At 47.4% G+C, this 23837-nt stretch overlaps 7 protein-coding genes across 7 annotated transcripts; 4 read left to right on the top strand and 3 right to left on the bottom strand.

Moving 5' to 3' along the window:
* Window positions 1–874: 874 nt before the first annotated feature.
* On the bottom strand, window positions 875–1771 carry N7481_010456 (alpha/beta fold hydrolase; the record flags this gene model as incomplete). Its single annotated transcript, XM_057269675.1, has 1 exon — window positions 875–1771. One exon carries the CDS (start codon window positions 1769–1771, stop codon window positions 875–877), a length of 897 nt encoding a protein of 298 aa, XP_057116849.1.
* Window positions 1772–2710: 939 nt separating this feature from the next.
* N7481_010457 (sugar porter family MFS transporter) lies at window positions 2711–4733 on the top strand (the record flags this gene model as incomplete). Its single annotated transcript, XM_057269676.1, has 8 exons — window positions 2711–2793; window positions 2846–3195; window positions 3255–3362; window positions 3425–3786; window positions 3844–3993; window positions 4059–4267; window positions 4334–4426; window positions 4490–4733. 8 exons carry the CDS (start codon window positions 2711–2713, stop codon window positions 4731–4733), a joined length of 1599 nt encoding a protein of 532 aa, XP_057116850.1.
* Window positions 4734–7350: 2617 nt separating this feature from the next.
* Window positions 7351–8889, top strand: glkA (glucokinase glkA; the record flags this gene model as incomplete). The annotated part of the gene is made up of 2 exons (XM_057269677.1): window positions 7351–7527; window positions 7585–8889. 2 exons carry the CDS (start codon window positions 7351–7353, stop codon window positions 8887–8889), a joined length of 1482 nt encoding a protein of 493 aa, XP_057116851.1.
* A 718-nt stretch (window positions 8890–9607) lies between these two features.
* Window positions 9608–11128, bottom strand: N7481_010459 (M20 family metallopeptidase; the record flags this gene model as incomplete). The annotated part of the gene is made up of 5 exons (XM_057269678.1): window positions 9608–9851; window positions 9918–10058; window positions 10117–10693; window positions 10768–10945; window positions 10997–11128. The coding sequence occupies 5 exons, from the start codon at window positions 11126–11128 to the stop codon at window positions 9608–9610; spliced, it is 1272 nt and encodes a 423-aa protein (XP_057116852.1).
* A 2534-nt stretch (window positions 11129–13662) lies between these two features.
* On the bottom strand, window positions 13663–17888 carry N7481_010460 (NACHT and WD40 repeat domain-containing protein; the record flags this gene model as incomplete). The annotated part of the gene is made up of 2 exons (XM_057269679.1): window positions 13663–16175; window positions 16397–17888. The coding sequence occupies 2 exons, from the start codon at window positions 17886–17888 to the stop codon at window positions 13663–13665; spliced, it is 4005 nt and encodes a 1334-aa protein (XP_057116853.1).
* A 2711-nt stretch (window positions 17889–20599) lies between these two features.
* N7481_010461 (uncharacterized protein) lies at window positions 20600–21002 on the top strand (the record flags this gene model as incomplete). The annotated part of the gene is made up of 2 exons (XM_057269680.1): window positions 20600–20729; window positions 20875–21002. 2 exons carry the CDS (start codon window positions 20600–20602, stop codon window positions 21000–21002), a joined length of 258 nt encoding a protein of 85 aa, XP_057116854.1.
* Window positions 21003–21401: 399 nt separating this feature from the next.
* Window positions 21402–22684, top strand: N7481_010462 (uncharacterized protein; the record flags this gene model as incomplete). The annotated part of the gene is made up of 4 exons (XM_057269681.1): window positions 21402–21569; window positions 21628–22127; window positions 22184–22251; window positions 22299–22684. 4 exons carry the CDS (start codon window positions 21402–21404, stop codon window positions 22682–22684), a joined length of 1122 nt encoding a protein of 373 aa, XP_057116855.1.
* Window positions 22685–23837: the final 1153 nt, after the last annotated feature.

Here is a 23837-nt window from a genome sequence, read left to right on the forward strand (position 1 = left end):
AGACCACTATCACGGCCAGGGCGTGTTTCTTCTTGGCTGTGCTCGTTTTGACCGGAATTTCGTTTTGGAATCAGACACAAAGAAGTCCAGGATTGCTATGGATGTAAGAATGCCTGCTGAAGCAGTTGATATGGGTGTCATGTCGAATGCAGTTCTCTATCATTGATTCAAGGCCATCGCGACCGCAAATATTGCGCCAGTTATGTGGTGTAAATAGGGTTGAAAAGAGGCTTTTGGTGCTGCATTAGCTACCTTCTTCAAATAAACAGAGTCTGTGGTACGCAAACAACATTACTTTGAATGGACAGGCCAGCTCTCGCATGTCAGATTGTCTGTAAAAACCTTTCCAAGAATAGACGAGGACTTAAAATTTATTGCACGGACCAAGGAACTTGGTGCTTCACTTAGCCCGTTCGCGATTTAGTAATCTCGCAACCTGAACTTGCCTTCAAGCTTCCCTGGCTAATATAACCTTACTGGCAGACCAAGCATCAACGAATTGGTCTTATCAGCCTCTACAATGTTGGGATTGTTTCCACATCCTTACGCAAGCTATTGTCATCCTATTACTTGACATATCAATCGTTCTGGTGCCAGCAAAACCCGGACAAACTCATCTTGACTCCGAATCGGTAGGAAACGCCTCGAAAGTACAAGTCCAATAAAATTAAGTCATCGATTTAAAGTGTTAAGATCGGTTGAGCGATCTCACAGCTGTGCATAATTGAACTTTGGCGTGTTATGACACCATATAGCCGTGACATAGTTACGAATACAAAATTCATCCATAACGGTCAAAACTGGCAGCTTGAAGGACTCTGGTCACTTCAAGACACCGCCTTTTTCGACAGTGCTCCACCTCGAAGATGAGAAATTAAGCTCCAATGAAACCTATGACTTGCTCCACAAAGCCCGCAGGATTTTCTTCCGCCAGGTAATGCCCGCTATTCTGAACGATACCAACTTTAGGATCGTGGTACATCTCTTCTGCCATCTGTTTTGCACCTTCAGCAGCCCAGCTTCTGTCCCCGGAAAGAATCATGTTTCGAGTTGTGACCTTCCCATTCTGTTGAAGCCAGGCCCTATTGTGCTGAGCGTCGATTTCAAAAGCACTGTACGTGAAAAACGCACATCTCATAGCGTCTGGCATGGAATACTGCATCGTATAGAAGTCGACCACTTCTGGGGAGAAAGCAGCTTGATTTTGCGTGAGACGGTCGAAGAAATGCTTCAAGTACATTTTCTCTTTCCCTGAAACGAGGGCCACTGCAATCTCTGGATTGTGGCCGTGGAAGTCAAAGTGCCAATGGGTTCGTGAGTGCTTCAGCTCATCGAAAAGAGTTGTTCCAGGAAGAGGACACTCTCCCCAAATGATGCTGGCCACATGCCCAGGAAACTGTGCTACATAAGCATGGGCAACCATGCCCCCGATGTCATGGCCCACGACATGTATTTTCTCCGTGATTCTGAGTGTCTCAGTCATAAGACGGAACAAATCAGTCGCAAGTGACTTCTTGGCGAAGTCGGACACGGACAACAAGGGATGAGACGAGAAGCCATGACCACGATAGTCGGGTGCAATCACATGATATCCAGCTGATGCGAGTGGGCCGATAACATGGCGAAACTGATGCGATGTTTGAGGAAAGCCATGGATCAGAAGTATCGTACCTTTCGGAGGCTGCGAAGGTCGGGCTTCGATAAAGTGTATACGAATTTCCTGGTTGCTTTCTTCAAGCCATGCTTGGCGGTGAAATATTTCGTCGGACATTGCGATTTAGACTGGATGGAAGCCTCTGTGAGCCAGATTTGTTCAATATGAAACAGCTTGGGTGCGCACGGCTCACTATTTATATGCTAAGCTAGGTCAATAATAAAAATAGTGTCGAAGGAATAATGGCATTCTTGCTCGTCACTCACCCCGGATATTGTTGTCCGGCCAGACAAGTACTAAAACAGCGCACTTGAGCGAGCACACGACATGAAAGAGCAAGGTTACCGACGAGTGATTGAGAATGATGACAAATGTTAAAGTAAGGATCTGGCCAACCACCGTACCCTCAGACAGATTAATTGAATGGACAAAGCGACTACAGGAAATCAAATTTACGTAGCCATTCTGCACCGGGAATCTATCCCCGGTTGAACCCTTCTCTTAAAGTAGGAGGTCTGACTGAATTTAGTTGGCAAAGTGGCGGAAAACCGTTGCCGTGGAAAGAGTGAATGCTAAAACTCTACGATCTGGCCAATAAACCGCATGTTTGGGAAGGTTAATTGGATGAATGATATAACGGGTAAAACTCCAAATTATGTCATCATGTACTCCGGGGATTGATGTCCGACTGAACTACTGAAACCATTCTCCGTTCAGCCTTTCGCCTACAGCATCCTAACCAGGAGCTAGGATTTCATACAGTTGCCGAGCAAGAACACTTTAACCCAATAATCGCGCATTTTAATTACATTTGGCAACACGAAACGCCGTAAATTTGGATAAATAGCAGTTGCTTTTGGATGGATTTGGAGTTAAATAGAGTTGGCAAAGGAGCGGGGTCTAGGTTTGACCATATACCGCATACTAACCTGGTAAAATAATGGTTATATGAAGGGGATATAACTCCTCTCCTTATTCCCAGTCACTATAGCTTATTATTGATTACCTTTTCTGCTTGCACTTCCTGATTTTGCCCCGCCGTTTGTCGTCCACAGGATGCTTGGTATTACCAAATATTTTGGCTTGCGAGGTAACTCCCTCAACCTTGCCATCAGTTGGATAGCTGGTCTCGACTTTTTGTGAGGTCCCAGTCCATGCTTGTTTTAGTATATTTGCTTACATAACGGACAGTCTCTTCGGATATGACCAGGGTGTGACTGGCGGCCTTTTGGATCTGCCATCATTTACAAAGCATTTCCCAGAGATAAATCCTGACGCGGAGGGTATCAACGCTATAGAATCGGAAGCTCGTTCAACATACCAAGGTATCACGGTGGCCGCCTACAACCTAGGATGTTTTCTAGGATCTTTGTTCACAATATTTGTCGGAAATTCCCTGGGCCGTCGCAAGACAATTTTTTTTGGTTCCATCATTATGACCGTTGGCGCACTATTACAGTGCACATCGTACACCTTACCCCAGTTTCTTATTGGAAGAATCGTGACGGGATGGGGCAATGGGATGAGCACGAGCACTGTTCGTAAGTATTTCAGTTGCACTACTTACAGGGCGATGTTATAACTAATAGTGTCATTCCAGCCACCTGGCAGTCTGAGACTGCATCTGCCCATGCACGGGGAAAATTGGTCATGATAGAAGGCATGCTAATCACCGCGGGGATTACAACTAGCTACTGGATCAATTATGGTAAGTTCGCCTCGTCTTGATGCCGGGAGCAATAATGACAGATGACGCTGATGGCCCAAAAGGGATGACTTGGATCGGAGAGAAGGAGGTCGCTTGGCGCTTCCCTGTGGCCTTCCAGATAGTCTTTGCCTCCATCATATGGGGAACTGTACTCAACCTACCTGAATCGCCCCGTTGGCTTGTCATGAAGGGCAGAGACGACGATGCGCTTGAAGTCCTCGAAGCGCTGAATGGAAAGTCCCGTGAAGACATATTCATAAAAAGCGAATTCGAGTCCGTCAAGCTTACTGTTCTCGAAATGTCAAGGGGGTCCTATAAGAGTCTTTTTCAAATGACCGAATACCGCGAGTTTCACCGAGTTGCGCTCGCTTACATCATTCAGGTGTTCCAGCAAATCTCGGGGATAAATCTCATCACTTACTATGTATGATTCATGCGGAGAAACGCTGGTCCTCATTCACCTACTGACTGATTTTTCAAGGCGCCAATTCTCTTCAGCCAAATTAATCTGTCAGGCAATAACCTTCCTAAGCTTCTAGCGGCCTGTAACGGGACAGAGTATTTTTTGGCTTCTCTGATACCTATTTTCATCATTGAATGCGTTGGGCGTCGTAAGTTGATGCTCCTAGCAGTAAGTGGTCGCTGATTTTCCAAAATAAACAGTGGCTGCCCAGATTTATAACAACGTTGTGATAGACTACAGGCATGTCATTGTCAATGGTTTGTCTTACAGTGACTTTGTGGGCTTTGAATGCCGGACATGCGGGTGGTGGACCTGCTCATGTCGTATTCCTTTTCGTTTTCAATACGTTCTTTGCCATTGGCTGGCTAGGGATTCCGTGGCTATATCCGGCTGAGATTGTACCATTGCGTATTCGAGCGCCAACAAATGCATTGTCAACAAGGTACGAGAAATTCTAATGGTGGCTTTGGGCTGTTTAACGCCATTTCACTAACGAGTGACGTTTCAGCGCTAACTGGATTTTCAATTTCCTTGTCGTCATGATAACTCCGGTTGCTTTCAAAACCATAGGCTACAAATTCTATATCGTGTTTGCTGTTATGTAAGTCTTTCAGGGCAATGCTTTTGGCTCTGTTAAAGCGGCACCAAAGCTAACACATACTAGAAACGCGGCAATTCTCCCAGTTGTCTACTTTTTCTACCCAGAGACGCGTTATCGCTCTCTTGAAGAGATGGATGATATTTTCAAGAAGTCATCCAGTGTTTTCAATGTTGTTTCGATTTCTCTCAGACAACCACATCGATACGACGAGCACGGCCAGCTCAAGGAAGAGTATCTCGAGGCTATTGAATATCACGAAAATGCCCAAGGAATTAAATCCATCAAAGATTCCGAGTATCTGCCTTAGTTACGACCCCGGTTACTAAGAAATTGTTGAAGTACCTCTAAGGAGATGGAAGTGAAGGTTGCAGCCAGTTAGCCACTTATCATGACAAAATGAAGAAGTGGTTAAATACCACTAGGACCCTTCAGGACAGGCTTACTCATCGTTCACTTAATTCATTTTAGTATGCTGTCATAAACACGCTATAGTTCGATTATAGAGACCCTTAAGATCGCTCAACCGATCACAACACCTACAATCGATCATCTGATTCTATTGGATATGGTCAGTAATAGCCAGTACATGAATTCCTCATCCTGACAAAAGATCACTCAGAACTATTCTGCGTTTTCTTCCAGTATCATGTTTTTTCTTGCTTTCAGTAGTTGATAGTCAATGCTAAATTTCCTACACCGCTATTGCCGATGCAATACAGCAGCGGCGTTGGATGTGTGAAACTATTACACTGTCAGACTCAGTTTCGTGAAAATAGTTTTGACATTATATTCAGAGTGCTTGGATAAACAGCGTTGCGATATGTAATATTCCAAAGTAATACAAAAAACAAGTACATTTCGATTCTTGATGAGGCATATCTCACGAAAATTCGGCGGTGTTTTCGCATGATGCTTCTGTAAATTACAATTATTCTAAGCTGATGATTACTGTACTTTTCTTCACTGTGGATACAAATAGAAGAGGGCATTTCATACCTCTGAATTTGATGAGATTAGTGAGTGGTTTTCTTTTGGACTCCATGGTTGCAGGTATACACGCCTGTCAGTCCCGTGGAATCTACTCGAGCGGAAGGCTCTCTTATCGACCAGGTACTAAAGAAGTGGGCACAACTAATTAATATATTATATTTAAAGGAGGAAAACAAGATATATATTATTTATAATTAAGGACACTAAGGTAAACGTACGTATTGAATACAGCTTCTAAAGTATAGCTTTTTTATAGGCCCTCAATATGATTACAAGGCTTATTATATTCTATTGGCTCCCAGGATCTATGATCAGTAGGAGAATAGGGAAAAGAAGTAAAAGTAATATTTAGTATTCAAGCTCCTAGGAGCAGCAAAGCGTTATAGCCCTATTGCCTGCTCATTGGCCGCTATAAGAGAGCTTTCCCTATCTCTGACCAGGAGAGTTATAGGATTAATTTTCCCACAAGATTATATTCGCCAGTGGGTGCTTGAGTCAGACCGCTGGCTCTCATGTAAGCAATGCTCAGAGAGAAAATCAGAGCACCGAGATCAGGCTCACTGGGCAGATCAGGGTGATCAGAGTGATCAGAGAACTGCTCAGAGAAGTCACGTGATGACCACTGATCCGCTCAGCGCGCTCAGAGAAGTGCTCAGATCTACTCAGTGAGCACTAAAACGGAACGGGAAAGCCAAGACTTTGCATAGGAAATCCACTACGTAGGTGTGGACTGTCAAGCGTATACCTTGACAGGCAAGGATCGTTGTGTCGATCAGTTGCAATACATCTGGAGAAGTACTCCGTACCGAAGGACAGTACTACAATACCTACAGTACGACTACTCGTAATACCGGGAAGTGTCTTGCAGGTGTTGGAACTGTTTAGTCACCGAAATCGATGGAATCCGTGTTTCTCGGGACTGAATTGTAAACTCGGGCCGCTATTCGGGTTCGCCAGCCCATCCAGCCTATCCAGCCTATCCAAGGCTTCCCGAGTGCATGCCGAGTCGTCCCGAGACACCCTCGAAGCGAACGAACGGTTGTCAATAGAAGCCGGGGAATGGTAGTAACTTGAAGTTAACTCAACTTGGGAGACTCGAGAATATGTTCTGCAGACGGGCGATATGCACCCCTGAACCCCTAGATTTCCCCATCTCCAAAGTTTCCCCGGGTGTGACGCTGTGCGAATGAATGCCCGTCCCCTGCATCCCCCGTGTCGCCCGCGTCTTAACCAGTGTCGCTCACCGGTGAAGCCGGGGGAAACGTGGGTTTCGGGCCATTGACCAGTCACAGCCTGCAGAGCCCTCCACAGCTTGTCATCTCCGTAGTTTCGACAGTTGCCTGCGTCATGGGCTGTTTGGGGAGGGGGGGAAAAATCAAGAAAAAAAGAAAAAAAAATAGGACATTTCATTCTACCGGCACACTGCTACTGCTAGGTGTAGGGAGGACAGACAGAGGAAACAAGCGGTTTCACCAGGTGCGTGTGTGACCCCGCAAGAATGAAGGGCCACGGCTGCATTCGGCAGTGAAGAAGCACAGAGAGAATAGTTCTCTACCCACTGCAAATCAAAATGGACAAGATCAGAGCATGTTTTCTAAAAAAGATGCCGTCTGCGACAATGATCTCGGCCAGAAATAAGCCCTAGTCAAAGCCATTGATGAGGAGTCCGGTGAACCCGGAGATTCCCATACTCTTGGCTGGGGGGGGGGACTGACCTCATCCACCCAAATGGACCCCGCCATCCCACTTGCGCTTCTTTTTCTTCTTCTTCCTCCTCTTTCTCTACTCTCGTCCACACTTTTAACATCTTCTCTGTGATTCCCTTTCTTTACTCTCTCTTTCTCTCTCTCTTTCTCAATCTCTACTTTCCCTTCCTTTTCGATTATTCCTCTCTGTGATCCTCCACCTCCGCTCCTCCCCACCTATCATCCATCATGTCACTCTTGGCTGAGGCCACGCGCATCGCGCGCGAATTTGACTACCCCGCTGAGCAGGTCCAGCGCGGTGTCGCTGAGTATATTCGCCAGCAGAATGAGGGTCTGGCCAAGGAGAACACCACTCTGAGCCAAATCCCAACCTTCGTGACCGCAGTCCCCAATGGCACGGAAAAGGTACGTTTCGTTTGAGGCCCCCGCGCAATCATGAACCTCTCACCAACCTCTATGCAGGGCCTCTACTTGGCCGTTGATCTCGGCGGTACCAACTTCCGCGTCTGCTCCGTCCAGCTACACGGAGATACCACCTTCTCCCTCACCCAGTCCAAGATCATGATCCCCCGGGAACTCATGGCCTCCGGTACCTCCAAGGACCTCTTCCTTTTCCTCGCCCGCCAGATCGAGTCTTTCCTGCGTATCCACCACAATGAGCACTTTGAGGCACACCTCCGCCGCCGCCTTGCCGGTAACAACGAGCAGGACCTGTTCGATCTGGGTTTCACCTTCAGTTTCCCCGTGCGCCAGTTCGGTATCAACTCCGGAACCCTGATCCGCTGGACCAAGGGCTTCAACATCCCCGATGCCGTCGGACACGACGTTTGCGCTCTGCTCCAGTCTGCCATTGATGAACTCGAACTCCCCGTCCGCGTGGCTGCTCTGGTCAACGATACCGTCGGCACTCTGATGGCCCGCTCCTACACTTCCCCCGGCGAGACCGGAACCTTCCTGGGCGCTATCTTTGGTACCGGTACCAACGGTGCCTACGTCGAGAAGATTGATAAGATCACTAAGCTCCAACACATGAAGGACGCCCACTACGACAAGTCCACTGGGGAGATGATCATCAACGCCGAATGGGGCAGCTTCGACAACCACCTGAGCGTTCTGCCTAGCACCGTCTACGACCGCGACCTCGATGCTGAGAGCAACAACCCCGGAATTCAGATGTTCGAGAAGCGTGTTTCCGGCATGTTCCTTGGCGAGATTCTGCGCCGCGCGCTCCTGGCCATCCACAACGACCCTAAGCTGGCTATCTTCAAGGCCTGCGAAACCTCCAAGGTTTCCCTTCCCACCGACTCCCTCTTTTACCGCCAGTGGGGTCTGGACACCAGCCTTCTGAGCCAAGTCGAGGCCGACACTACCAAGGATTTCGTCGACGTAAAGGCCGCTCTCAAGGATCACCTGAAGATCGAGAACCCCAGCGACGCTGAATGCGAGGCTGTCAAGATCCTCGTCCACGCCATCGGAAAGCGTGCTGCCCGCCTTAGTGCTGTCCCCATTGCCGCCATCCTCATTGACAGTGGCAAGCTCGATACCGAGGGTGTTATCGATATCGGTGTGGACGGTAGTCTCGTAGAGTTCTACCCCAACTTCGAGGGATACATCCGCGAGGCCCTGCGTGAGGTTCCCCAGGTTGGTGTTGCGGGTGACAAGAAGATCCGCATTGGTATCTCCAAGGATGGAAGCGGTGTTGGCGCAGCCCTGATTGCCTTGGTTGCCAGCAAAGACGAGACTCTGCATATCCCTCGCGAGAAATGAGTGTCGCCACGTGACGCCTCATGTGTATATGTTTGACGACCTATTTGCTTTTCGATCTTCTACCATCTACGGCACGGTATTACAGTGGTTTCCTGGCCTGGCCAATCTTTTTATTTTGGTCACCTGATAAAGAATGAGCCCTCTTATCCTGGCCTACTACAACACCAACACCACAATCACCATCACCCCCGCCCCAACCTGTCCCTTGATCAATCCTCATGGCAAATGCTACTCGGCTGAAACCATTATTTGGAATTTGCCATCCTATGCCGTGAAACCCTGGTTTGACAAGGTCTCACCCTGTCCGGACGGACATGGGGCCCACATACCCCGTCCTTTTACTATTTCGCTTGTCGATCCCCGCGTGGGATTGTAACACTACCTTCCAGCTTTCGATATGGAGTTGCACAGACTTGGTGCGCGGTGGTATTCTATTCTAGTACACATTTTGCATTTACAGCTTGATCAATGTCATAAGATTTCAATTGAATCCAATGGGCACTTAGCTCGCCCTATTAAGGTTGTGTGCCAGAACACTTCATAGACGGACCCTTCTATAGTTATGTTGTGGTTGACCATCATACCGGACTCATTCTGCCAGTGCTAGGTTACTTTGGAGGCGAATATGGATTTGACAACCGTATGTAAGTAGTAACTGGATATTGATGTCTCACCTTGATCCCAAGTCAACCTTGAGAATGTTCTACCTCACTGGAGGTTATCTACGCCCCCGCGCCTCCATCGAGCTCTCCCACTCCCTTTGTGCCGCTTGGTAGAATTCATCGTGCAAGAGCACATCGATTCCTACCATCGCATTGGCTTTACCCGCTCGGAGCGCTTCTGTGTGTGCAAAATCACTGCCCGCTGCTTGCTGGAACTCCGGTGTATGCGGCATGTTGGTCGCATTGATCTTGAATAGCGTTTGGATGCCGGGCTTCAGATATGAGCAATTGCCAAAATCACTGCATCGAGTTGGTTCAGTCAGTACGACCCATTCAGCGCATAACAACAAGAGTGAAGGAACCCACGAGCTTCCTCCTATAGCAGCCTTGGACTGAGTGGCAGGGTCCACGAATTCAGCCGGGTCAAATCCGAGGCCGTTCAGCATGTAATTGGTGTACCGATTGGCGAGGGCCATATTGTTCACCACGTCTTCATATAGAGCGTCCCTGGATCTATCATTTAACACCCGCCTATTCAGATCTCACACCACCTTTGGTCACTCACCAGAACAGCTCCACCGTACAGCCAGTCGCTGCGGCAGCCGAATGGAAAATAGGGATAACCCGTTCTCGCAATTTCTCAACCGACACGGAATCCTCTGCACGAAGGGAGAAATGACCTTCAGAATAATCAGGAATGACATTAACCGCCTTCCCCGCTTCCAAAATAATTGACTGAATACTCTCCGTCTTCTTAACATGCTGCCGAAGCAATGCCAGGCCATTATACGCCATGACAATCGCATCACAAGCATTCGCACCATCCCAAGGCGCCGCTCCCGCATGGGACCCTCTACCATGGAATTTCGCCCTGAATTTCCATGATGCTTTCGTCAACATCTGCGAGCTGGAAAAATCTGGCATCGGGTGGGTCATTATCACGATGTCGCAATCTTTCCACGCTCCATTGTTGGCCATGATGTACTTTCCTCCGCCAGTTTCTTCGGCCGGGGTGCCGATAATAACTAGCGTTCCAGGAATACCGAAGTGCTTCATTGCCGATGCGACACCTACTCCAGACGCGAGGGTTGATGTAGCGATGAGATTGTGGCCACAGGCATGTCCGATTTCGGGAAGGGCATCTAAAAGTGCGTAGTCTAAATCAGCATCTCTCTGATGTAGAGCACATAGTTTCTTGATGAATTGTATTGCGAACCATATTCAGCATTGTAGCAAATAGTTCGGCCGCCGCCGAGCACCGAAAAGCGCGCTTCAAATGCCGTGCTGATGCCGTAGACCCCAGTATTTACCGTCCACCCTTGCGATTGGAGCCATTCGGTGAGGAGCTTGCAAGCCTTTTCCTCTTTGAACTTCAATTCTGGATTATTCCAAATCTTTTAACCAGTATCAGCACATATTCTGGAGAAAGTTATCTTCAAACCCACCTCGAGGTTTAATCTTCGCAGCTCCGCGGAAGCGGAATCAATAGCCTGAGAAACAAATGTGAGGTGCTCATTAGATATATCGAAGCTAGCAGATGAGCCGCATGCTTGGCTACCACGCGACGGCGCTGCCATGGCGTTTAAATTGAAATAAAGGAAAAGGCAAAGAGCAATAATCACGGGGCAGAGAGTTGAAGGTCGAGAAGATAGCAGCGAAGTTGGTCAACCCTTTGATTGATTACCCCGCACGAAAGCGCTCCTTTTCCGCGGTCGTATCTCATCATGTCCCACCTTTTTGCAGGTTGGTAAGGGGAATCGGGCGATTCGGTCGGCCGCCGACGTTTATCACCGAATTTTTGCTTTACCCGAATTCACTAACAGATAATAACATCGATGACGTTTCGTTTTAATCAGGTACATATTCAACATTGGAATTATGTTAGTTAAATGTTAAAGGGAGAGTTGAGGCTAGCAACCCCTTTTTAAGCTAGACAGTCTGAGGAACTAAATTCCGGGGCAGCTTAACCCATTGAATTCTAATCTATATTTCAAGCTTGCTCTACTAAAATGTCTGCTAAGATGATAGCTTCCAATACTAGGAGCGTTTTTTGTTTGCCTACAGATTAGACATCCTATTGTAAAGAAGAGGATTTGGCACTGACGTTTTCATGTTTCTGCGGGGCGAGAGACATTATTTTGCACATTAACTTTGAGCCTGTTACAGTTTGTTCTCAGATTATTGGATTTCTAGATTATTTGCCTCTTAGGTTATTGAGTCAGTAGAGTGATGTTCGACTTCAGTTATACCTCCAAAGAGTCTTTGCATAATATTCACCAATTTACACTCTTTTCTTGATTCTGGGCCCCACTGCCAAGGCGCTAGCTCGAAAACTGGGTGCAATGGAATCGACCCTTCGATTACAATACGTGTATATATTACAGTGCCTTCTTGGCGTTCGGTCCATGTCTTGTCGGCGATAACTCATTGGCGGCAATAAACGACCAGACATATGTTCAGTCTCTACTTAATATGATGTATGTAAGCGAAGAAATGAGAATCTACTTTAGCACCAGTTCATATCTCGAGCTTCGGCTTACGAAAATGTCAATTTGAATGGATTGAGTTTCTAGTTATTGAGTTTCTAGTTGATTAAGTGACAAGAAAGCATTCGTATTATACTTCAATATATCTTGAATATCTTCATTATTCTTCCAATTCAACGCCAGAATGTCGAAAATGGCCTTCGGCGCTGTTTCTTCTAGCCCCTACGACATCTAGACTCCAATCAAGGAAGTCCCTAAAGTTTTGGCTTTGACACTTTTGCCAATTCCGGCGAATGAATGCCTTGAGCTCTGCGAAGAACTCTTCGATTGGGTTTAGATCGGGCGAGTACGGTGGCAGGTATAGTAGCTTGACTCCGGCATTATCGCAAAGTTCTCTTATACGGTCAGTATGGTGGAAAGACGCATTATCCATGATCAGGACAGACTTTGGTTCGGGCCATCTGCCGCAATGATGAAGGAGTTGTTCGATGAAATCCTCGAACAAGCTAGCATCGGTTGATCCTTGGAAGACTCGAGACATCAAAATACCATCCTGGCAGTACGCAGGTAGAATCTGATATCGTTGACCCCGCTGGAAACGAGCTGTTTGGACAGGTGCGACCCCGCGAGGAGACCAGCCTGTCCGCCTAAAGCCAGCCCGTTTATCACATCCAGATTCGTCTATATAGACCAAGTGATACGACCGGAAATCTGACAGCTGATGAGAATAGTCATCTCTGAGATCCGTGTTTCTCTCTTGTGCTATTCGCCGCGCTACCTTTTTCGTCCAACCTTGAGACTGGAGGGCTCGACTGATTGTGTATGTAGACACAAGCACGTCAAACTCATCATAGAGGAACTCGGCCATCTCGTCTAGGTATAGATCTGGCTTCTCTAGCAGATAATCGCACAGCACGTTGAGCATGAACGGGGTTATTAAACGCGGTCGGCCGCCGGGAATTGGAGGTGAGTTGGTCCGTAGAATGGGAGCCACCGCTTTCATGAACCAACCTTGTTGAAATACGCCTGCTTCATTATAGTCCAGATAGCACTGTCGTCCTCAAATCCGGGTTTGCTACTAGGCGGCTGATTTTTTTTCTGCACCGGGTTGAATCGAATTCCAATCAATCAGATTCGGTCTTATGGTAGGTATTGGCAGCGGAAATCCGTCGACGGTCAATCTGGGTGATGTGGTATAATGGGATATGGGGAAGCTGGAACGAGGTGGGCATTGTGTCCACACGGGTTCACTGAACAGACCTCCGAACGGGCTACTTAATACATCACACCTGCCGAAAGCTAGGCATGAGATGTACGGATCGTAGATAAATCATTATCTAGATGACATCGAAAGGAAACTGCGGAGAGGCCTTCTATTCTATGGGTCATAAATCAAATTTCAACTAACTATACTAATCAAAAATTCCACCAGGGACACCTTGTTAAACCCAAAGCTTATTCCCACAGCACAGCAAATATTGCAATCAACGATGGGATGAATGAGCTTCGGTTTAAATATTTCCTTGTATTGAATAGGAAAATGTACCTTTGAATAGGTAAAGACAGGCGTGCAGGGATTCGCAATCTGGAAGAAAGATTATACTGTACGGTAACGTACATACCCATCAAAGCGTAAAAATGGGACATTGTTTTGGAAGCGCGAGAAAGATGATACGATTTGATGAACAAGCAATAGCCATTGTGTTTGCATATATAGCAAAGTGATGGAAACTAGGAGGGCGGTATTCCCAGGGCAGCCACAAGAGGTTGAGTCCATTACAGGTTATCCAGGAACGGTCGTCACTTAGTCCGTATCCACAATGACCGAAAGGTTGGATGAAGCTGTCAGGCGCAGACGTCTCAAGAGCCACTGAGATTGTGTCAAATGTACCAGTGCTGGTGTGCAGACGATTTGAATCAGCTTGATCAAATTTAAGGAAGCTGATGAGGCCAGTATGGAGGGTCGACATGCTCTCGCCGGTGGCTGGATCCCAGATTCGGACGGTTCTATCCGAGGACCCTGATGCAAGTCGGCTTCCATCAGGCGACCAGGCAATCGAGCTGACCAAATCACTATGCCCCTTGAGAACGGAGATGCACTTGCCAGTGGCTGGATCCCAGATTCTAACTGTTCTACCAGAAGATGGTCGAACAGAAGACGCTGATGCAAGTCGGCTTCCATCTGGCGACCAGGCAATCGTGGAGACTGCACCACTATGTCCTTTAAGAGTGGATATTCTCTGGCCGGTGGCTGGATCCCAGATCCGGACTGTGTAATCAGAGAACCCGGATGCAAATCGGCTTCCATCTGGCGACCAGGCGCAGGTAAATGAGTAGAACGTTTCACTATACCCTTTGTGAGTGGACACTCTCTGACCGGTAGCTGGATCCCAGATCCGGACTGTATCATCATAGGACCCTGATGCAAGTCGGCTTCCATCTGGCGACCAGGTAATCCAGCGTTCCCTATGCCCTTTGGGAGTAGATACACTCTGGCCGGTGGCTGGATCCCAGATCCGGACTGTATCATGATAGGACGCTGATGCAAGTCGGCTTCCATTTGGCGACCAAGCAATCGTGGAGACTGCACCTCTATGCCCTTTAAGAGTGGACACACTCTGACCAGTGGCAGGATCCCAGATTCGAACCGCTCTATCGGAGGACCCTGATGCAAGCCAGCTTCCATCTGGTGACCAGGCAATCGACTTAACCAAATCATTATGCTTATTGAGAGAGGAAATGCTCTGACTGATGGTTGGATCCCAGATCTGGGCTGTATCATCATAGGACCCTGATGCAAGTTGGCTTCCATCTGGCGACCAGGCTATCGAGCTGACTAAATCACTATGCCCTTTAAGAGTGAATATGCTTTGGCCGGTGGCTGGATCCCAGATCCGGACCGTATAATCATCCGACCCTGATGCAAGTTGGTTTCCCTCTGGCGACCAGGCAATTGAGTAGACTGCACCTCTATGCCCTTTAAGAGTAGGCATACTCTGAAGAGTGGGCATACTCTGACGGGTGGCTGGATCCCAGATTCGAACCGCTCTATCGGAGGACCCTGATGCAAGCCAGCTTCCATCTGGTGACCAGGCAATCGACTTAACCAAATCACTATGCCCCTCAAGAGTGGATATGCTCCGACTGGTGGTTAGATCCCAGATCCGGACAGTTCTATCAGAAGATCCCGATGCAAGTCGGCTTCCATCTGGCGACCAGGCAATTGAGGAAACTGGACCAGTATGTCTTTCAAAAGTGAATATCCTCTGGCCAGTAGCTGGATCCCAGATCCAGACCGTATAATCATCCGACCCTGATGCAAGTCGGCTTCCATTTGGCGACCAGGCAACCGAAAAGACTGAACCTCTATGCCCTTTAAGAGTGGACACGCTCTGACCAGTGGCTGGATCCCAGATCCGGACACTTCTATCTGGGGACCCTGATGCAAGTCGGCTTCCATCTGGCGACCAGGCAATCGAGCTGACCAAATCACTATGCCCCTCGAGAGCAGAGATACTCTTGCCGGTGGCTGGATCCCAGATCCGGGCTGTATCATCATAGGACCCTGATACAAGTCGGCTTCCATCTGGCGACCAGGCAATTGAGGAAACTGGACCAGTATGTCCTTCAAAAGTGAATATCCTCTGGCCAGTAGCTGGATCCCAGATCCAGACCGTATAATCATCCGACCCTGATGCAAGTCGGCTTCCATTTGGCGACCAGGCAACCGAAAAGACTGAACCTCTATGCCCTTTAAGAGTGGACACGCTCTGACCAGTGGCTGGATCCCAGATCCGGACACTTCTATCCGAGGACCCTGATGCAAGTCGGCTTCCATCTGGCGACCAGGCAATCGAGCTGACCCATTTACTGTGCCCCTCTAGAGTGACCATGCTCTGACCCGTGGCTGGATCCCAGATCCGGACTGTATTATCATCCGACCCTGATGCAAGTCGGCTGCCATCCGGCGACCAGGCAATCAAGTCGACCGAGCCACTATGCCCCTCGAGAGTTTGAAGACAGGAACTCCAATCTTCCTCCACCATGGGACTATTCAACACCCAATTCGGTCTCTCATGCTGGAATGAAATTCTGGTGAGGCTCTTTGATGGGCTGAAGACGAGAGATGAGCAATATACTTGTAGAGGACTATTCTCAATTCCTGTTCGATGATATTGAATAAACCTGGAGGCGTCTCGAGCTCGTTCTAATAGGCTCTCTGACTCGCCATCCCCCTGTTCAGAGCGAATCCTTTGTTAGAAATCAAACTCATCTTCATATGATCGGTACAACCTACATGAAGCAAAATTTCGAGCCTTTTTATTGCTTGTATGCCATCGGAAAGACTTCTCAAAATACTCAGGGCCTCGAGCCAGTAGAGGTATTTCCGCTGCAGAAATCCATCCAATGAATCTCTATCGTTCCGACTCAATTCATAGTTGGCGTTACATCTACATGCGTAAAGATGGTCCACCCAGAACATACAGGCGTATTCAGCTGTCGCGAGTGGATTCGGGCTGGGTATGCTAACATCCTTGGCGGAAGTTCCTGGTAGCTTGACATCAAAAATATCATGTCTAAGTGTCTTATTAAGGACCTCCAGAGATTGGGAAAAGATTGCGTGGTGTTCACCTTCTAACCCTCTAGGGAGTATCTCAGTGCGTGTCTCTTTGAGTAGGAAGTCCTTTGCAGACTGATGAACAAATGCGACGGTGTGGTTTCGTAATATTAGAAATGACCCACAGACAGCAACAATCTCGGAAAGGGTAGTAAGATCATAATAGCAATCAATTCGCTCTTTAATAAGGGAGCCTAGCTCGCTCAGCGTGATAGGGCGATATACTGTTGATATAGTACCCAGGATTTGCTTGCAGAGCTTTGCATCTTCTGACTCGCAAACTTGATCGAACATTCGGTGATATAGAGCATCAAGTCCAGGAGGAAATGTTCCGAGATTCTTTATAGCGTGCCGCCGCGGTGTTTTATCAAGGCTTTTACAGACCAAGGCCACCCAAAGGAAAGTTCCCTGTGAGTTTGACAACAAGTGACACCTGATCCTTTCGCGAGTTTCGGCATTATATCCCTTGTTCTTCGCGAGTAAGTCTACCTTGTGTCGAATAAATGCATTAACAGCTTCAGACACAGATGCTTCGTTTAGCTCCAATAGGATCGGAGCTATCTGGCTAGCAGCATCGAGACGCTCGATAATATCAGGCCAGTTCCGGCTAGAGATTACCCACTTGATCTGTGGATGCGCCGATGACTTTTCGACAACCAAATCCAGAAGGTCTTGGAGACCGTCTTGACACTCATCTAACGCATCAATCACAATATAGGCATCTTTCAGAGATGAGTCTTTCAAGATTTTCGTGAAGATCGATGTAAGAGCACTCCACGCGTTGATATCCTCAAAGAGCCTTTTCCCAGTGGGGTCATACCGAGCACGGACATGGCGGAGAAGCGATGAGTTCTTCTTGACAAGTAAATATATCAATCCACGTAGGACCGATGTAGCGCTATTGATTCGCATGTCGGTTGCTTGACAGAAGAAGAACGAGATGGTCGCACCATCACCATATAACCGTGTCAACTCTTCGATGATTCCACACAGAAGCATCGTCTTGCCTTTGCCAGGATCTCCCCTGATCCAGAGAAGACGATTGCTTTGGTTGCATTGCCATTGTTTGAATGCCTCGTTGTCGAGAATCCAGCGGTAGGAGTCTTTGAGCAATCCGCCGTTGGCTTTCTTGATACGCTCTTTATCATCGTAAGGGTAGGTCGTTTGTAGGTCCCGGAGACATACTTGATCCAATGATGCCGATTGTCCTGAGGCCGTTCCTAGTTGAGTCATATATCATATAGTGTGAATCATTCAACTAACCAATCGTGACACTCCCAATATTGCCGTGTAATACTCCTAATTGGAGCCCAAAGTTTGTACCGTCGTAGGAAATGGTTGCGGCCATGACTATTGCTCGATAGTTTGAAGAGGTCGGTAAGTCAGGAGTTAGAATTCTCGAGTTCCATTCTACCCCGCTCTCAGGTGATATACCCATATACAGAAGAATTGGACCATCTCAACCCGATACTTCGTATTTTCAAAGGCGCATGCTTTATAATTGTCACCCATAACAAGCGCTCAATAACTCGATGGCATCTTGACCCAGCTTTACTAAAGCGGAAGGAAGCGCTTATGATAAACACAACCATTGGACACTCAAAGGTTATACTTATGCTTCAGGAAAGTTACTGCTCACCGACGAGTATTGAAATGTTACAAAACAAATAAGTACAGTAGCGTGTTTCAGAATAGACTTCAAAAGGAAAATAACAGGTGAAGCTGATTTCGAGCGGCCCTGTATTTCAATTCCTGCATATCGTTCGCGAGGGGACGGGGTAAACGATTTCACACCCTGTATTTCAAAGTGACTAATTTCGCTGAATCTGACCGTTCTCTCGATCCGTTCCTTGGAACTGCTAATCTCACCCCCACACGGAACCGACAGAATGCTCCAGATGGGTTGCCGCCAATCTACTACGCTAATTTAGCGCCGTGGAGGGCAGCAGATAAGAATCTGCCCCGCCTTCAGCTGAGAGGCAGACAATGTCTTGGCGACCAGACCAAAGCCCCATTGTGTCGGCAACCGACCTGGCTCACTTTTTGCCCAAGACTGCTGTTCTACGACAAGCACCTGCACGCCCACAACCACGCTGGGCAATGTGGGAGGCATTTTCTTGGCGTTGACCACTCCCAATCATGTCGTCCAGTCAGCAAGAGGCTTTTGCATGTAAACGCTCACGGTCCAATGTCTCCAACCTGAGTTTTTTATTGGTGAGGGCCTGGTGTTGCGGCCTAGCCCTGACCTTGTGCTTTTCCAGTTTGCTTCCCTTATTCTACCGCTAGATAGTCCTTTTTGGCATCTAAGCCTTCCCACATTTTGTAGGACCAGATGTTGCAACCAAAACAATGCCCAGCGAGCTTGAATTTGAATTTGGAAGATTTAGAAAGTCCTTATGCCAATCAAACGGGGATGCGTGCAGGAAGACGAGGGAATCTTAGCGATGATCCGGGACTTAGTAATTCATATTCTTCCCCTGAGTGGAGTAGAGATAGAACGCAACAGACCGACATGGCGCTTACAGGGCTTAGGAGTTCAGCGTGAACGGATTGGAGGGGGGCAGTTGGAAAAATAGTGAGGAGAACGACCACACTAGTGAATAACTATTCGTTCATTGCTGACAGGATCTTCAATGCGTCCTCTCACATAACGTAGCCAGTACCGGACCAGGCAGTGATGATGGCAACCTAATCCTCCCGTCAGCAACTGGAGCAGGCCATGAATGCGGCTGGGGTTTGGCGTGATGATAAAAAGCACGGCAGGTTTAGCCGAGTGGCCAAGTCTGAAGGGACTGAAGAGTAAAGCGGCAAGGGCACTTGCCCGACGAATCAAAAAGAAATGGGTGAACGCGGACATACAACAGCTAGGATTCCCATATGGTCACCCATCATAATACTGACCTGCTGGCGTGTGGCTTAAGTACGGCTGGGAAGCCCTGTTCACCACACCCTATGGTCGTATGTGTCGGGTTACTGGATATCGGTATTCACTAGTATTCAAGAGGGCCAATTGAACCATTAACTATCTGCAAGCCCCTGCTGGGAAGGCGATATTGGCGATTTTAGCGTGTTACAGGGATGCTACTCTGAAAATACCCCGATTACTACACGAAGCAGGAGAACTGTACTCCGTATGCGCTGAATCATCCTGCGCAGGTGGTAGCGTATCCTGCACATCGTTCGCGATATCGATCTATTTTGATTCATTACACACATACTCACTCCCGTATCTCGAGTGGTGACTTGCGTAGACTCACATATAAGAGACGAAATAGGCCATCGACGGGGAAAGTGAACCTAAACAGTATATATGCCAATGTACATATAGCTTCGTCGAATATGCGGACCTAACTCAGAATATTATACTCATATGAATCCATTGTCGCCCTGCTTCCCTCGCGATCAAGTCGGCGAAGCGCCTTCACTCAGGCAATCTGCAAGGTAAACCCCGCATACATATCAAGGATAGAGAATATATACTTCCATCCAACAACATCAAAAATACCGGTGAGGCAGTCACTGTTAAGGAATACAACTGCGCGCCAAAACAGGGCTGCTGAAGAGCTATTTCATAGAACTAAGCATCGCTCTGTCGCTCTGCTTCGTAAGTCTGCCACTTCAGCTTCATATTTCAAGAATCTTCGGTTGAGAAAATTCAAAACTCGTGACGCATTAAGAAAAATAAGGAGAAATAGGCATTTTTCCAATTGGGCCGCCGCTACGGGAGACAACAACTCCCCAGCCTCAGCTTGACCCCGCCACTCGATTGATCGTTTGCAAAACCGGATCTATCGTCATCGACCGGCACTGACCATGCACTGGCCCTTCGTCTGCCGCCTACATTCCTGAGACCATTCACCGCCTCGCCTCCGGTCACGAGTGCGCCTCGTCGCTCCAATCGTCGCCATGTTGAAGCCCCGTTCACCTCTGAGGCAGAATCACTCATGTCCACAAATCGTTCAGGACCCGGCAAAGGTGGTCGCAGCAGGAGGGATAAGCGCTTGACTCGAGAGGCTAGGGAACTCATTGATAAATCCAGTCTGGAGATGTTCAGGGCATCATCTTCAAACAGGGGTATATTGAAGAAAACAATTCCTTAATGAACATGAAATGCTAAATTTTGGTGACAGCTCCAGCGGCTTCGCACGGACAATTCCCAACATCACAGTACATGCTTGACCGTTTCAGATAAACATCCACTAACTCCGTTTAGCAATAGCCCCACCTGTCACTGATGCTCTCGGATCGCTGGCCCTGGAGAAAGGCGTTCTTCAGGGCCTGGAATCAATGGATGTGATGGGTCACGTCTGGTACATGCGAAATGGCTGTTGGTCCCTATATCTTTGACCTCCTGTGATATTGCCTTGACCGTGGCATCGAGTAACGTTGTGGAAGATCATCATTCCGGAATGCCGTTTTGGATCATTTCGTTCGAACATCTTCGTACCTGTCATTTGCAAAAAGTTAGGAATTTATTTCCGTAAAAATCAACTAGAGTATCTCCTTTCTTCTTTTCTGATTGAGATTTGTAGTTTCAGGAACGAATTCTCTTCCTGCACGAGGCAAACACAAAACCTCCATCCTTCTTCAAACTGGATCATTGCGATGCTTCATTTCGAAAAGAATACTCACCGTAACTGCCATTGAATAAAACCGAAAGTTCTTATCTTACGGGAGTAAGTTCCGATGCTAATTCTATTCAATTGAGATTTTTTGGCTACAGCGGCTCGATACCTTCCATTGAAAATGTCTTCATCTGTCATATTTGACGGCCAAAACCAAGGCCCAATCATTCTAGCAGTCTGCTGGGTTTTGGTTCTCGTGCCTGGATTGGTATTGGCTTTGCGTATATGGTGCAAAACCGCACTGAGTCGAGGGCTTGGATGGGACGATTTAGTCGTCGGTCTTGCATGGGTATTCCACCATTACCTCTCCCCTTCCCAAGTCCTAGACTAGCTGACCTGTACAATAGGTACTACAACTTGTCTATACAGTACTCATAACAAAAGCCGTCCAGCTAGGAGTAATCGGAAAACATGTTGAAGCCATCGAAGATCCATCTATCATTCCTCCCGCACTGAAACTCGTCTACATATCGTTCGTCATCGTGATCATCGGCTGTGTTCTCAGCAAAACTTCCTTCGCCATAACTCTTTTGAGAATCGTGACTCAGGTATGGATGAAGGTTTTTTTATGGTTCATCATAATCACCATGAATTCAATCATGTGGCTTTGTGCGGTCTGTTATCTAGCTCAGTGCAAACCAGCAGCTGCTCTCTGGAATACGAAGCTCATGGCTACAGCTCAATGCTGGCCAACTTCTATCTTTGAAAACATCGCCCTTACTGCTGGAGCCTATTCAGGATGTATGGACTTCATCCTTGCTCTCCTTCCATGGGCTGTTATCTGGAACCTCCAAATGAAGAAACGAGAAAAGTTCGGCATTGCCGTCGCAATGAGTCTCGGTGTCTTGTAAGACTCTCTCCGGTATAACTTGGAAGAAGATAAGACTAACCAACCCTCAAAAGTGCTGCTGCCACTGCATTTGTCAAGACCTCAAAGCTTGTCAATATTTCTCAAGTCCAAGATTTCACCTGTGAGTGAAGCTACCTCCGTATCAAAAGTTTCCCTAACACCAGTCAGATTACTGCTCGAGCATCATTATCTGGGCATCCGCAGAAACAGGCTTAACAATATTTGCTGCATCTATCCCAGCCCTCCGAATCCTCCTCGTCCGCATGCGATCTACCTTCGACCGAACAGACGATCCTGTCTCGGGAATCTACAGCATCACTGCCAAAAATCGCGGAAAGAATCGAGATACCCCCAGTACCGACCGATATCACTATTTTGCTGGTGAGCCCATTACTCTTCTAGACCGGGGCGATAATAGTAGCGAGAAAAGCATCCTAGCCAAAACTGGTGGCATCAAGCAGACGCAGGAGATTTCGGTGTCTTATGAGAGAAACATTTATGAGGAGCATAATGAAATGAGGATGGGTGCTGTTAGTCCAGGTCGTACCTTGTGATTCTGATCTGACTGATCTCACGCCTCTATACTTTTATTTGGGCTATGTTCTGCTTCAAGCTCATGTCACAAATGAATATCTTCAAGCTCCAGGGCTCAATTCATGTCACAAATGAATATCTTCAAGCTCCAGGGCTCAATTCATGTCAATTCAACGCGTTGGCTAAATCTAAATATTTTCTAGCTAAGTACCTCAAGCTGCTCTATCGACTAAATGGTAGTATAGCTGGAAGGTCTTTGATGTTTTCATTACATTATGCTGTCGCGGCCCCCTAGAACGTGAAAGTTATCAAGTGGCTCATCAGGTACGAAGCCGATGTCAATCTGCAAGACGATGATGGAGCGACTCCGTTGGAGAGAGCTGCGAATCACAGTCGCAATAAGTCGGTCATGAACTACTTGCTAGAGAATGGAGCGAAGTGTGATTAGGGGGGTGCAGCTGTGAAGAGGCGGGTTCAGCGCACGAGGCTGTGGCAAAAGATCAAACTGCCAGTGTCTAGCTAGAAGTGTCATTCCGTCATTATCTAGGCTAATCACATAGCATTGCATGCTAAAGAGACCCAAACAACAACACTTCCGATTTTAAATACAAGCACCTGAGTATTTTCTTTGAATACTGTAACCAGATCCAATGACAGGGGTCGAATCCCCTTACCTTTCTCACTCGCAGTTGAAATCCGGCAACTAAAATACCATGTTGTGCAAGTGAAATGCACTAGATATCTTCAGCAAATTTTAAGATATTCTCCAAATCAAATCACCAAAAATACCAAACATTAAACATCCAGATCAAGCGATATTTTTCTTAAATTCAACATACTAATACAAGTACGACTGAATACATAACAAGTTAGTTACCGCATACTGCATACCTCGGCGCCCAAAGTACCGACATACAGCCGAGTACCGGTTTGCCGGGCGGGGAACCATTTCCACGGAAGCACCAAAACGGTACAAATTTACAAGTTCCAAGGTCAGAAAAAGGACGGATACATACCGCATCCCATACAATGATAGAATATACGGTGTATTGTGTAATATAATACACTCATTATTGCCCAGCTGTCAACCTTGGAAATCAAACAGTATCAATGGTATATACTAGTTAGCCAGGGGCGTAAATAAAGTATAAACGGAGATCGATTCCTGCAGGT

This window comes from Penicillium waksmanii (assembly GCF_028829765.1).
Source record: "Penicillium waksmanii strain IBT 27052 chromosome Unknown utg000009l:1.0-4314994.0:1.0-4318279.0, whole genome shotgun sequence".
In the NCBI taxonomy this organism is placed as follows: Eukaryota; Fungi; Ascomycota; class Eurotiomycetes; order Eurotiales; family Aspergillaceae; genus Penicillium; species Penicillium waksmanii.